The sequence below is a fragment of the Periplaneta americana genome, chromosome 11 (assembly GCF_040183065.1).
Source record: "Periplaneta americana isolate PAMFEO1 chromosome 11, P.americana_PAMFEO1_priV1, whole genome shotgun sequence".
Taxonomy (NCBI): domain Eukaryota; kingdom Metazoa; phylum Arthropoda; class Insecta; order Blattodea; family Blattidae; genus Periplaneta; species Periplaneta americana.
This window is the reverse complement of record NC_091127.1, coordinates 8,933,769-8,948,766: the sequence shown is the minus strand read 5'-3', so window position 1 is coordinate 8,948,766 and position 14,998 is coordinate 8,933,769. Positions and strand designations below refer to the sequence as shown.

General features: G+C 35.0%; 1 protein-coding gene across 2 annotated transcripts in view; it reads left to right on the top strand.

Moving 5' to 3' along the window:
* Nucleotides 1-14,100, top strand: part of LOC138708769 (cytoplasmic tRNA 2-thiolation protein 1-like) — a 43,919-nt gene extending 29,819 nt beyond the window's left edge. For both annotated transcript variants that reach the window (XM_069838932.1, XM_069838933.1), the window contains exons 2-4: nt 7,491-7,679; nt 7,884-8,088; nt 12,881-14,100. In XM_069838932.1, coding sequence (XP_069695033.1) covers nt 7,491-7,679; nt 7,884-8,088; nt 12,881-13,089 — 603 coding nt within the window. In that variant the 3' untranslated portion in view covers nt 13,090-14,100. The remainder of the gene's footprint in view (nt 1-7,490; nt 7,680-7,883; nt 8,089-12,880) is intronic.
* The last annotated feature ends 898 nt before the right edge of the window (nt 14,101-14,998 follow it).

The following is a 14,998-nucleotide window of genomic DNA, read 5'->3' as shown; positions in this document are numbered from 1 at the left end:
ATGTGAACGACGTGATGTAAACATTGAAGATAATGTTGTTACTGTTTTTTCCCTTTATCTTTTAGAAAATACCGACAAAAGTAATGAATTATCTTCATGCTGTACTTATTAGGTAATTAATGTGTATTTGTCTGTATTTTAGACCTGTGTATTGTTACGTAATTATCAGTGAATTAGGTTAGAGAACTTAACAAGGTTAGTATGAGATTAGGTAATGCACCTCAAACTGTAACTAATAATGGCTGCTGCCGAAATAGGCTGAGGTGGTTATCGTGTGAAACAAATTATATCTGGAATATCTAGTTTTATTATATACGGATACGTAAAGTTTTTTTTTTTTTTTTTTTTTGTTTTAGCATGTGTTTGTAATTTTGTGAGGTTATTTCTAGCCTAATTTCTTTTTATTCTTGTATCATTACCAATACATTAATTTATTTTATATTCATTTCAGGTGTTACATCTATGGTGGCAACTCTACTTATGTTAGGATATGAAGTAACAGTATATATTCAACTTCATCATTTGCTAAAAATTAAAGAAAACTGTATGTGTTCGACTCATTTCATCGTCATTTCTTCTTATGTATGTGAACCACGTTCGTTCTAAAAGTGCTACAATAAATGAACACTATAGACAACGTGATGGAACAATTTACAAGTCACTGTTAAAATGCTCAACATTTTCAAGTGGTGCTATACCCATTGTTTCAAAATGTACATACATATTTTTACATTTCTATAAGAGGTGTCATAAATTATTTCAGCATATTTGTAAATTCTTCAAAATTAATTCTTCTAATTAATACCATAAAGTAATGAAATAATATAGCCTAGGCCTATATGTGATTTTATACTACCGGTATTGATGTTGATCTTGGTAAATTAATCCAATTTCACAGTGTTGTCTTTTGTATTGTGGTTCATAACAATTATAACAGTATGTACGTGGAAATGTTTTTAAAATAATAAATTCTAGCTCATGATTTTAAGTGGTCGTTTCAATGGGAGGTTATATTGGAAAGATGATCACAAATGGATAATTTACTGCAAGATACAAGAACTGAATATAAGTGAGTGTTCCGTTGAAAGTGAAATTGAAAATTTCGTTTTACAAGAGCTAAGTAGGCGTACACGCACTAAAATACTACAGCGTTTACTATTACTATGCTCAATAGATTAATCAGTAGGCCTATAGAAATGTTTTCACCACTGCAAGAAAAAATCGCGCAATAATTATACTTCTCAGTTATTGTGACGTCCGTATTTTTTTTTTTAAAGAGAGGGAAAAGTTAGGCCTTCTTGCAAATGAGTAATTGTGAATTCAAGGAAATTAAAGATAATGCAGTACCTTAATTAGTTGCAATATCTTATTTAATAACAATATTAATAATATTAGGTGAAAAGGGTAGGCTATAGTGCGTATATGTAAGATGTCAAGTTAATTTATTTCCGGAAATGGTTACAACGTGTTTCGCTGCAAAGATCATATTGACGGTAGAGTTTGTGTAAGCGTAACTTGTTTCTCTCAGGTTTTGAGCGGAAAATATGAATTCTCCTTTTCCTTCTGTATTCTGGTAGTGCCTTGGCACAACGGCACTACCTCTAAAGCCGCCCCTGATTTGCATTGGAAATCGGCATTAGCACAAACACATGTACTGTACGCTCAGCCTCCGGGTGACAGATAATTACAGTGTTGCCGACGTATGGCCCCGGCTTGTAACTAAAGAAGGCTCTGGTACAGTGCATTAGTTATTCAGATTTCAAAAAGGCATATGACTCGGTTAAGAGGGAAGTATTATATGATATTCTTATTGAATTTGGTATTCCCAAGAAACTAGTCCGATTAATTAAAATGTGTCTCAGTGAAACATACAACAGAGTCCGTATAGGTCAGTTTCTATCTGATGCTTTTCCAATTCACCGCGGGCTGAAGCAGGGAGATGCACTATCACCTTTACTTTTTAACTTCGCTCTAGAATATGCCATTAGGAAAGTTCAGGATAACAGGCAGGGTTTGGAATTGAACGGGTTACATCAGCTTCTTGTCTATGCGGATGACGTGAATATGTTAGGAGAAAATACACAAACGATTAGGGAAAACACGGAAATTTTACTTGAAGCAAGTAAAGCGATCGGTTTGGAAGTAAATCCCGAAAAGACAAAGTATATGATTATGTCTCGTGACCAGAATATTGTACGAAATGGAAATATAAATATTGGAGATTTATCCTTCGAAGAGGTGGAAAAATTCAAATATCTTGGAGCAACAGTAACAAATATAAATGACACTCGGGAGGAAATTAAACGCAGAATACATATGGGAAATGCGTGTTATTATTCGGTTGAGAAGCTCTTATCATCCAGTCTGATGTCGAAAAATCTGAAAGTTAGAATTTATAAAACAGTTATATTACCGGTTCTTCTGTATGGCTGTGAAACTTGGACTCTCACTCTGACAGAGGAACATAGGTTAAGGGTGTTTGAGAATAAGGTGCTTAGGATAATATTTGGGGCTAGGCGGGATGAAGTTACAGGAGAATGGAGCTTTTAAGGAACCCGAAGGTTCATTGCCGCCCTCACATAAGCCCGCCAGCGGTCCCTAACCTGTGCAAGATTAATCCAGTCTCTATCATCATACCCCACCTCCCTCAAATCCATTTTAATATTATCCTCCCATCTACGTCTCGGCCTCCCTAAAGGTCTTTTTCCCTCCGGTCTCCCAACTAACACTCTATATGCATTTCTGGATTCGCCCATACGTGCTACATGCCCTGCCCATCTCAAACGTCTGGATTTAATGTTCCTAATTATGTCAGGTGAAGAATAAATGCGTGCAGTTCTGTGTTGTGTAACTTTCTCCATTCTCCTGTAACTTCATCCCGCTTAGCCCCAAATATTTTCCTTAGCACCTTATTCTCAAACACCCTGAACCTATGTTCCTCTCTCAGAGTGAGAGTCCAAGTTTCACAACCATACAGAAGAACCGGTAATATAACTGTTTTATAAATTCTAACTTTCAGATTTTTGGACAGCAGACTGGATGATAAGAGCTTCTCAACCGAATAATAACACGCATTTCCCATATTTATTCTGCGTTTAATTTCCTCCCGAGTGTCATTTATATTTGTTACTGTTGCTCCAAGATATTTGAATTTTTCCTTTAACTTAAATCTTGTTCTTGTCCACAAAACTGCAAATGACTTGCTTATAATTTTTGTTATGTATTTGAGAAACAAGAACTACTAGTACTATATTTTTGTCACTAGTGTTTCATATTAGGCCTACTTACCTGATTTGTAAATTTAGGAAACAAGTGTTTGCAGCCTAAAATCTAAGTTACAACAAACTTAATTTATGTTCCAATTTTCATCGAAATCCGTTGAGCCATTATCGCGTGAAAAGGTAACAAACATACAGACAGACATGCAAAGAAAAATGTCAAAAAAGTGATTTTCGGTTTCAGGATGATTAATTATACATGTTAACACCAATTATTTTTGGAAAAGCGAAAATTGCCAGAAAAATTTCGCTTACAGATTTATTATTAGTATAGATGGAACACCCAATATATTTTTTTATTTTTGAATAAAGCTCATTAAGAGCTTTTAAAAAATTACCCGCACTTGATACTTCTGTACAAATTCAGTGTTGCTAAGTCAAGACAACAGAAAAGTGTATCGAATATTAAAATAATAAATGTACTACCTAAATAACTTTTGAAGCATACGGTTCAGTGATATGAAACTTGGTATGTGAGGATAACCATATGCTAAGAACTCAATAATGTGGTTTAACCGGAAGAAACTCCAACTCTCTTATTTTAAATGGAACACCCAATATATGTTTTATTTTTGAATAGTGCTCATTGAGAGCTTTTCAAAAAGTGCCCACACTTGATACTTCTGTCGAAAATTATATGATGAAAACTTAATTTTTATGTGAGTATTTGAAAATATATATTTACATAAAAGTTCAAAATATGTGGTCTGTGCAGAAACTTCGGAGCTTATACACCGCATTGTCTTGGTTTTGGTGGCTGACGTTTCGACCGCTGTGTTGTGGTCATTCTTAGAACAGTTGGATAAGGAAATAGTACGTGAGCTTGTGTGTATATATATATATATATATATATATATATATATATATGTATATATATATATATATATATATATATATATATATATAATCACAAAAAACAGAAGAATACAACACAAATACAAGAACACAAAAAATACATCACACTAACATACAAAAACAAAAACACAGATAAAATTGCAACCTCATTCAAGAAATTAAACTACAACATCGCATACAGAAAAAAAAAACACTCTACAAAAACATCTCAACACACAAACAAATACAACCACACAGGCATATACAAACTCAAATCTAACACCTGCAACAACTTCTACATAGGACAGACAGGCAGATCATTTCAAATACGTTACAAAGAACACATCACAGCCATAACAAAATTACAAAATACCTCCACATATGCAGAACACATACAAATGCCAACCACACCTACAGAGTCATCAACACATACACAGAAATACTGCACATCCAACCAAAAAGCCAGAAACTCAACACACTGGAACAATATGAAATATACAGACACACGAAAACACACCCCAATGATATTCTCAACATACAACTCAATTTCAAAACATACACACTCTTTGACTCTACACTTCGAACACACCCAAACAGGAAACAAGAGGCACCAAGACCAACAACGACCAGTTCCGAAGATGACCGAACATAGGTCGAAACATGTTAACAAGGTACGTTAATAATATTTAACACAAGAAAGTTCTTATCATACATATTCCGAAGTGATACAATGTTAAAAGTTGTGTAATCAAGATGTATATATATATATATATATATATATATATATATATGAGTCTCAATGGGAGAGGACTTTCAATGATAGGTCGTAGGTTCTCCTTCTGGCATCTGATTGGTTCTTCATTGTCCAATCCAGTTGAGGTCTGTGTGGAGGAGAGTATTCATATTGAAGACTGGCCCTAATAAGAATGAGCACAACACCGGTCGAAACGTCAGCCACCAACACCAAGACAACGCGGTATAAGCCCCAAAGTTTCTGCACAGACATGTACACCAGCTGCAGAAACCTACACGAACATTCAAAATATGTATTTTTATGTAAAATAAAATTTAAAATATACACTCAGGTGACCTTGTTCGAAACTTAAAACACAGTTACGTGTTTATATTTCAGTGCAAATAAAATATTTATTTACCTAAGAATCCTAGCCTAGTGTTAAAGTTTATTTCAAGCTGACTCAGTAGTAAATAGAAATACCATTGCTGCCTTTTAGTGTGTTGTTCACGTGGATGCCTCGATTCTTATATTATTTTTGGATGGAAGTTGTATTGCTTTTTACTTGCTTGTTAATGTGCAATTTATGTCTAACATACAATTTGTCCCTCAAGGGATCATATTTAATCGAGCTTGTAGTCTCTATGCTTACTTTGAATTGCGTCATGATTTTTTAAACAAATTACAAAGAAATCAGTGGCCTTTATATGTGCATTACATTTATTTTTATTTTCATAAGATGGATTAGCTTATTGACAAATATTTTACACATAAAAAGAGCCATAAAGTATATAGGTATTGTGTTGTATTTTATAAGAGCTCTCTGATTTACACAAGCATTCTCACGTTATAGATCTTTGTGTAACAGTTTTATGAAGTTCACACTGAGAAAATGGGCTACAGAAACTAAAACATAAAGTCGAGAACTATGTTTGCTTACATTTTGTGCCTTAATCAGTAGTCAGGATAATATTCATGCACTGAAGCAGTTTTTCTTGTGTTTTCAAACATTTCACAAATTTTTGGAATCAGAAAAAATTGAATTTTGTGCCTTAAATTTTCGTAAGTTTAAATCTTGCGTAACTTAGAGACACTCTGTGCTAAATTCCATTTTATCAATTGTTGATTTATAAGGATTATCAGTCAAACATGAGCTCACTTTCAAGTATTAATAGTATTCCTTTCAGCTCGAAATGTGCTTACAGCATGATGTTTATTTAATAGCTTAATGTGAGTTCATTGTACTTCCTCAGAAATGCGTGCAGTTCATATTCATTCCACACTACCGGTATTTGAATATGTGTATCATTGTGCAATATTGAATGTTTTTAACTGCTGTATTGTGTACAAACCCTGCAGTTAGCTCAGTCTAGTCAGGAATGAAAAAAAAAAAGTACCAGTATGACTTTTGTGCTTCCTATATTTTATAAATACCACTAATATGTATGTGTATTTTATTATTTTATTCATTTAAAAGTTCTTTGCGTGTACAAGTTTACTGTTATTATCAATTAAATGTCAAGAATACTCTGGGTGAAAGATTCGAAATCTTGTGTTTAAATGAGAAAATTTGTCATAACCTGTTAAGGTTTTTGATTGATATTTAAATCTTTACCATGACTAATTACCATTGATTTTCATGATGTTGATGATGTTATAGGTTTTCAAGGGACCGGGTGTAAAACGCATATTAACCAGGACCATGTATTAGGCGGGTATACTAATTTTGACTTATATCCAGTATCTATTAGCATTTTTCTTTATTGAAATACATGATTCATGGAAGATAATACAGTATTACTCCATTATGTAATTACTGTACTGTACGTCAAAGACATTTACAATATATGCTGTACTTAATTCTTTTGAAAAAAACAAAAAGCCATTTATAGTCGTTTACCGTGTGCGTGTTCTCCAAGTCCTCATGTTTACCACACTTCAGTTTCTACGATTCCAATCTCCCGACGTCGCAGCTGCAGTGATTGCGTCGCGATTTTTTATTATCGTTCTTAATGTCAATGATGGGATTCCTAATGCATCAGAGAGTTGTTTCTGAGTAAGAGTACTGTTCTCATCGTACTTTCGTAAGATTTCCAATTTTTCCGACACAGAAAGTGCTTTTCGTTTAACACTCATTGTAATGACATTCACAGACACTTCAATACACTAAAGGACAACAAATTGCCCAGCAAAAATTTCCAGAATTTTATTACGCCCGAGTGAGGAATGTTGTTTGAGAGAGAGGGTTAGCAAGAGGGTGAGGTATTGTAACTGTATGTAGGCTTTAACCACGCAGATAAGGAGTCGAATAAGAAAGCATAACAAGAGGGTGGGGTATACTAAGGTATGAAGTATGAAGGTTTAAATGTGCAGGTAAAGGGTCGAATACCAATACTCTTCAGGTTAATGGCACCAGTGAGTTCAATGACCAAGATGTTTCATTGCTGTTGCAGTACATTGCTGAAAATTACATCGAAAATATTCCACAAAAATAGCGTATTATGCGGGACCTGAGTGCAACAAATGGGGTATATTATAAAGGCGTTATATATGAAATGTGCAGGGACCGGACAAAAAAAAAGCGTAATAAGCGGGCGTGTCTTATCGAGGTTTTACTGTATGTTTTTTTTATTTCTTTTCTTTAGATTGGGCGAAAAAATAACTGCACTTTCTGTGGTGTATTCCGACGTCAGGCACTAGACCGTGGCGCTTCACTGCTTGGAGTCGATTGTATGGCAACAGGCCATAATGCTGATGACATAGCTGAAACAGTTCTCATGAATATCCTGCGAGGAGATATTGCAAGACTGCAGCGGTGTACAGATATTATTACAGTAAGATACATGAAATCTCATCTTCTATGAAGCTTGAGTGCTTACCATGTTTGCAGTTAAATAGAGAGAAATCAAATGAGGTCTGAACAGGAGTGACAGGGTTTTCACTGTCTGCTGCTGCAGAAAGCACCATTTTATTTCTGCGTTATTATAATAAAATTGTAAATTTAGTCCATTGTAACACTATAATGGTTTTAATTTCAGGCATGTGAAGGATCAATTCCTCGTTGTAAATCACTTAAGTATACATATGAGAAAGAAATTGTGATGTATGCATACTTCAAACGCCTGCATTACTTCTCTACTGAATGTGTGTTTGCTCCAAATGCTTACCGTGGTCATGCAAGAGCATTTCTGAAAGATCTGGAGAAAATTAGGCCCACTGCTATTATCGATATAATTCACTCAGGTAAGAATATAAATTATCTTTGAATTTGGTAACTGATTTTAAAGATGAATTCGTGATTTTGTATTAGCATTCTTGCTTAATTTTAGTAATTTAAGCATTTAAGAATTTTTTGCGACCAGTTAAACTGTGTACATTTCAATAAAAAATGTAGTAGGTTACATTTTTGTTGTGTATTGGAAGTCTTTTGTAATTGTTAGATTTTGTGTTCTAGTGTTTTGAGATGGTTTCACTTGTATCTTGTGTAAAGAATCGGATTTCATTAATTAACCACCATCAACGTCAGATTAGATAGAGTTTAGAACTGTTTAATCTTTATCAAAAACAATGTATACAACTTTCAGCCATATTTTTATTTGTTCTGGAGGCCTGGCTCAGGAAGTGTTGATGAAATGATTACGATAATGGTAAGGGGAATTAGCAGAACCTCGAGAAAAGGCCCTCGCACCTGCTTTGTCCACAAATTCCTTCATAATCCAGACAGCGATAGAACTTGGTTGCCATGGTGGAAGGCAGAGAAGCTAACCACTCAGCCATGGGCGACGCTGTGGAACTGTTTAATATAACCTCACAACACACTGTTTTTATTCTCTCCAGCTTTGGGTCTTCCTCAGTTTCTTTTCTGTGTACGAAATTTAGTTAAGTATTCTACTTCAAAACTTTGAGAATTATTTCTGTTGAGTTCGTGATGCACACTTATTCACTTTCTTTTGAGTTTGAAAATGTCAGGACCATTCTTAAGGTACATCGACATGGTTCAATTTTCAATGTGTGCAGTCTGGGGAGAATATTGAAAGAATCGAGTTGAAAAGGAACGTTTAATCAAGATGCATGCAGATTTTGTGTACATGGTGCACCGTGTTGAATGTCATCTTCACTCACATACTTACTTACAAATGGCTTTTAAGGAACCCGGAGGTTCATTGCCACCCTCACATAAGCCCGCCATCGGTCCCTATCCTCTGCAAGATTAATCCAGTCTCTATCATCATATCCCATCTCCCTCAAATCCATTTTAATATTATCCTCCCATCTACGTCTCGGCCTCCCCAAAGGTCTTTTACCCTTTGGCCTCCCAACTAACTCTCTATATGAATTTCTGAATTCACCCATACGTGCTAAGTGCCCTACCTATCTCAAATGTGTGAATTCAGTGTTTCTAATAATGTCAGGTGAAGACTACAATGCATGCAGTTCTGCATTGTGTAACTTTCTCCATTCTCCTGTAACTTCATCCCTTTTAGCCCCAAATATTTTCCTAAGAACCTTATTCTCAAACACCCTTAATCTCTGTTCCTCTCTCAAAGTGAGAGTCCAAGTTACACAACCATTAAGAACAACCGGTAATATAACTGTTTTATAAATTCTAACTTTCAGATTTTTTGACAGCAGACTGGACGATAAAAGCTTCTCAACCGAATAATAACACGCATTTGCCATATTTATTCTCTGTTTAATTTCCTCCCGAGTATCATTTATATTTGTTACTGGCGCTCCAAAATATTTCAATTTTTCCACTTCTTCAAAAGATAGATCTCCAATTTTTATATTTCCATTTCGTAGAATATTCTGGTCACGAGACATAATCATATACTTCGTCTTTTCAGGGTTTACTTCCAAACCTATCGCTTTACTTGCTTCAAGTAAAAGTAGCGTCATCTTCACTACATATATATATATATATATATATATATATATATATATATATAAATTAATAAATATCAAACATCAATCCAATACTTAGGCCTATTTGATTCTCAGAGTTGTGGTTGAACACTTCATAGGCACTTGTATTTGCGATAATCTGCTATAAAGCTAATCGTACTTACCGAAATCTTCAGGTTAAGAGGTGTGTCATCAGCAGTCAAAACAATTTTCTGTTTATTCATGGCCACCTAAAACAATCAGCTGCTCGCCACATGCTGCTGTTCAACAAAAGACGCACAAAATACCCACCAGTGATAGGCAGCTTTCAATTGCCACATACACTATCATTTTTAGGGGAAAAAGGCATACACAATTGAGTGCGTTTCATTCACTGTTGCATGCACTGCTTGCTTAAGGGGAGAGGATGATATTTTTTGGTGAAAAATGAGTAAATTAAAAAAATTCTTTAACATACTCTGTGATATGTGTGGAGTGTATAGCATAATATTTTGTGGGTATTTGTGCCCTTATCAGATGTTGAGACGACAATTTTAAACTTCCTGCGTTATGGATGTTTAAATCACTCGCCCACTTTTATTGTTGTTCCTGGTAAATTGAATTTTCAAAAAAAAAAAAAAAATATATATCTTTAAAATACTCTTTGATATGTGTGGAATGCACTGCATAACATTTTGTGGGTATTTGTGCCCTTATCGGAAGTTGAGACACCATTTTTAAACTTTCTGCGCTATGGATTTGTAAATCACTTGCCCCTTTTTATCGGTTTACAGTAACTTCATTTTTTTGCTACACTGCCAGACAAAAATGGATATAACTTCTGAACTATTAAATATACATGCATGAAATTTAGAACACACATTCTTTAGACTATTAGGAAACTTTTCTCTGTAAAAGAATTTTGTTAATTGATTTCATTTTAAAACTACGTCCGTTTGTTTGCAAGAAAGGAAATCAGAAAAGTGTTATTAAATTTTAATTGTTTATTTTACAAACATAGGGACAAATATCAAAATTCTGTTACAGAAAGTTTGTAGAGCATGCTTTTGCAAGTACATTGCAAAAACTGGATGAATCTACGTTTAATAATGGTTTAGATATATCGGTTTTAGTAAAATCCTGCATGGGGTATATTTTTTTTCAAATCTGAGCACCCAAATAATTTTTTTTTACAAAATATTTATTTTTGGTTGAGTTGCCATAGGTATGAGCTCTCTACATACAAAAAATTAATACTTTACACCAAATAGGAAAAAAGTTTTAAAAAATACCATCCTCTCCCCTTAAAATTGAAAGAAAAGTTGAATCGTGTAGATGCACCTTTAAGGATGTTGAAGAATAATAACCCAAAAAGGCTGCTAACTAGTTTAAGGTGCCTATGGTATGTGTTGTGGGAGAGACAGAGGGTGAGATGGAGGTGGAAAAGAGTGCGTGTGCATGTGTGATGTACAGAACTCCAGAATGAAACATTTTGAAATATTTCATGTAGCTGTTTTGTTGAAAAGAAGGAAAGAAGTCACATCTGTACAAAGTGAGTGCTTGACATAATCCTTGTCACAAATTTGTATACATATTCTTTCTTGTTATGTAGTATCATCTTATATATTGAAGCATCACCACTTAAACTTAGCTCAGCATGCTTCACAATTAGGTCGTTACAACAATTTCTAAACAGCAATATCTTAAAGACAATATATTTTGCCTATTTTCATTCCATTATGTCCTACGGAATAATATTTTGGAGAAATTCTGCAGATAGTAAAAATATATTCTTACTACAAAAAAGAGCCATTAGAATAATAGTTGGAGCAAAGGCTAGAGAATCATGTAGATTATTTTTTTTTTAAATTAGAGATTCTAACCTTAACAAATCAATACATATACTCTACAATAAATTTCCTCTTATGTAATAAAGAAAATTTTCCAACTAACTCAGCCATACATAGTATAAATACCCGCAGAAGGAATGATTTTCATACGCCTTCATCAAATTTATCATGCTTTCAAAGGGGAGTACGTTACATGGCGATAAAAATGTTCAATAGTCTTCCTGAAGACATTAAGAATCATAGCCAAAACCCTGCATTATTTAAGGTAAAACTAAAAAATTACTTAATATCTCACACTTTCTATTCTGTAGATGAATTCTTAACATTTCACAGTACTGTATAAATATTATAATACTATTAAATGGTAAACATATTACATTGTATAAAGTACAGGGTGCGTCAGAAAGAACGGATGGATTTCACATGGCAAGAAAATTGTAAAGATTCATCAAATCAAAAACTTATTGTTATCAACATATTCACCAATACATGCAGTTTATTTATGTAAAACAACATTATCCATATGATGTCCTTGGCTTTCAATACAGGCATCGAGGCGTTTTCTGATGTTCGCCATCACTTTCACAGTCATAGCTGGTGCAATTGCCACGATTTCTTCACGAATCGCTGTCTTCAGTTCGTCCAGTGTATGTGATCGATGTTTACGAACTTACGCCTTCAAATGGTCCCAAAGAAAGAAGTCGCAGGACGCGAGATCTTACCGTAGCCTCGGACAATCTCAGTGCAATAGAATTTCGTCCAGGTGATTTCTTCTTTAATGTTGAACCTGTGATACGAAATGAAGCCACCCACTGCAAAATTGTATTCCGAGTTGGAATCCTAGCGTGACATCCGATGTCGAAATGAGTCCTGAGTGGCGATCACAGACTCTTCATTTTTCAAAAAATGTCTCTACGATGAAAGCACGTTGTACACCAGACCAACACCATGTTCTCAACTGAAACTGCATTCTCTGGCTGACCCAACAGTCGTGGTCCCCCTCACTATATCTCTCTCCTCGTTGCGTATCGATAGTTTGAAATCCATCCGTTCTTTCTGACACACCCTTTATTATTGTTATTAAGGTATTAATTCTGTACATATTTCATATTTGCATTTTATTGTTAAACGTAAGAATTGGAAATGTTCTTTATTCTATGCTATAAAGCAAACGTAAGAATATTATGGAACGAATAAATCCATCCATCCATCTATCTTAATGGAAATTTTAGTCGTCGTCGTAAATGCTTGAGTGTACTTTCCTGCAATCCAAAATGTATCAAGTGTTTGTTATATTGTAGGTGAAGGGTTGTCTGTGCGCGAAGGAGTCAATCTGCCAGAAAGGGGAATATGTTCGCAGTGTGGCTTTATCTCAAGTCAGAAGATATGCAAAGCCTGTGTTTTGCTGGAAGGCCTGAACAGAGGACTCCCACGATTGGGTATTGGGAAAACGAGCAAAGCAAATCTGGTGTTACAGACACCAAGTAAAGAAAATCTTAAGAGTGTCTAGACTTTTAACTTTTGTGTCAAGTTTATTTCGTGGTTGGGTGTGTAAAGTGTGTTAAGTCATGAAATTGTATATATTATTTTTAATGTACCGAAGTACATACGGTATTTCCATTACTCTTTCATCGTATGATGACGCAGAATATCTACATGGAAATACCATATGTACTTCGGTACATTAAAAATAATATATATGATATGCGTAAATCACTTCGTGATTTAAGACGGCGCTTACTCCGTCGGATCCTGGCCAACTAGTCACTCACAACGAGTGCACCTCAGCACATGTGTGGACTTCAGTCCTACATTCATAGACATCTATGACGTAGTGCAGAGGGCGGCCACTAGAGGGAACCCAAGAGTTGGAACTTAATCTGAGACGATTCTGTCTGACGCCGGGGTGGGTATCCGGTGTGGCTTAGTGGATAAAGCATCAGCACGTAGAGCTGAAAAACCAGGCTCAAATCCCGGCGCCGGAGAGAATTTTTCTCCATTCCATTACTCTTTCATCATATTATGAAATTGTACTTTTGAGAAAATCGAATTTAAAAGTTTAAATTCGAATCCAAAATCGTATTATGAATAATGGAATAATTGAAGTTAATTTTTCGGTCACTGATATTACTCTGAATTAGCATAACATAGCTCAGTGGAAAACACATTTTTTAGATATTTGGAGACCCAAAAAGAGTAATATTGAATTCTTGACTTAACACACTTCACACACCCAACTGTCATTTGTTTCCTCATACATGGATCTGCTGTGATCAGAATCTGGCTGACTGGCTTACAAGATCGCTTATAGTTCAGGATTTAAATGGTGTCTCAGTCACAGAAAATAATCATTTTGTGATAAACAATGTCCTTAACCTTAAGAGCCAAGTGTCCATTATAGCACAGTCAGTATTATAATCGTGGCGTAATATAATATGTTATAAACCGTCTATTATTTATAAATTAGGTTAATAGTTTTTAATTTTATGTAACATAAGGATATTACACATAATTAAAATAATTAAACAAACTATTATGTTTTTTTTTTTTTTTCCTTAAAAAGGAGCAAAATCATTTCAACTGCAGTCAATGAAACCCTATCAGCTTATATTGCACTGATTGTTTTACATGGGCCCTCCCCATCCTTTACCACAGTCTCAACTGACTGCAATGGCGGGACGTGAACCTGCAGTCTTAGGCACAATATGCTGGCCGACATATTTGTGCACATTATTCTGCTTGGCTAAAGAACCCAACACGAATTTACCCGATTATGCAGGTATACAAACTCAGCATTAAGAGTTAAAAATCTCCATGCAATAGTATAAGTCTTCCAGTGTTGAAAGGTTAAAGAGTATGCTGGAAGTGTTGGTCTCCATTTTTTGCACATCTGTGTTGTCCATCATTACTGAACATTTTTTACTTTCTTATTATACATAGAATAAAAAGAAAGTATTGTATTCCTACAAATATCTTCTTTGATAACATCTAGTTCATTTGAAATCTCAGCATCCCAGCACAATTTAGCTAAGTCAGAGCTGCTGTAAATATCAATTTCGAGATTTTTGGCATGTGTAATGAATATATTATTATGACGTACCGAAGTACATATGATATTTCCGTGCAGATATTCTGCGTCATCATATGATGAAAGATGAGTGGAACGGAGAAAGATTCTCTCCGGCACCGGAATGTGAACCCGGGTGTTCAGCTCTATGTGCTGACGCTCTATCCACTAAGCCACACCGGATACCCATCCCAATGTCGGATTGCATCCTCTCAGTTTAAATTCCACCTCTTGAGTTCCCTCTAGTGGCCTACCCTCATGCACTGCGTCATAGATGCATGACAGTGGCACGATGTCCATACATGTGCAGAGGTGTACTCGTTATGAGTGACTAAGTGGCCGGGATCCGACA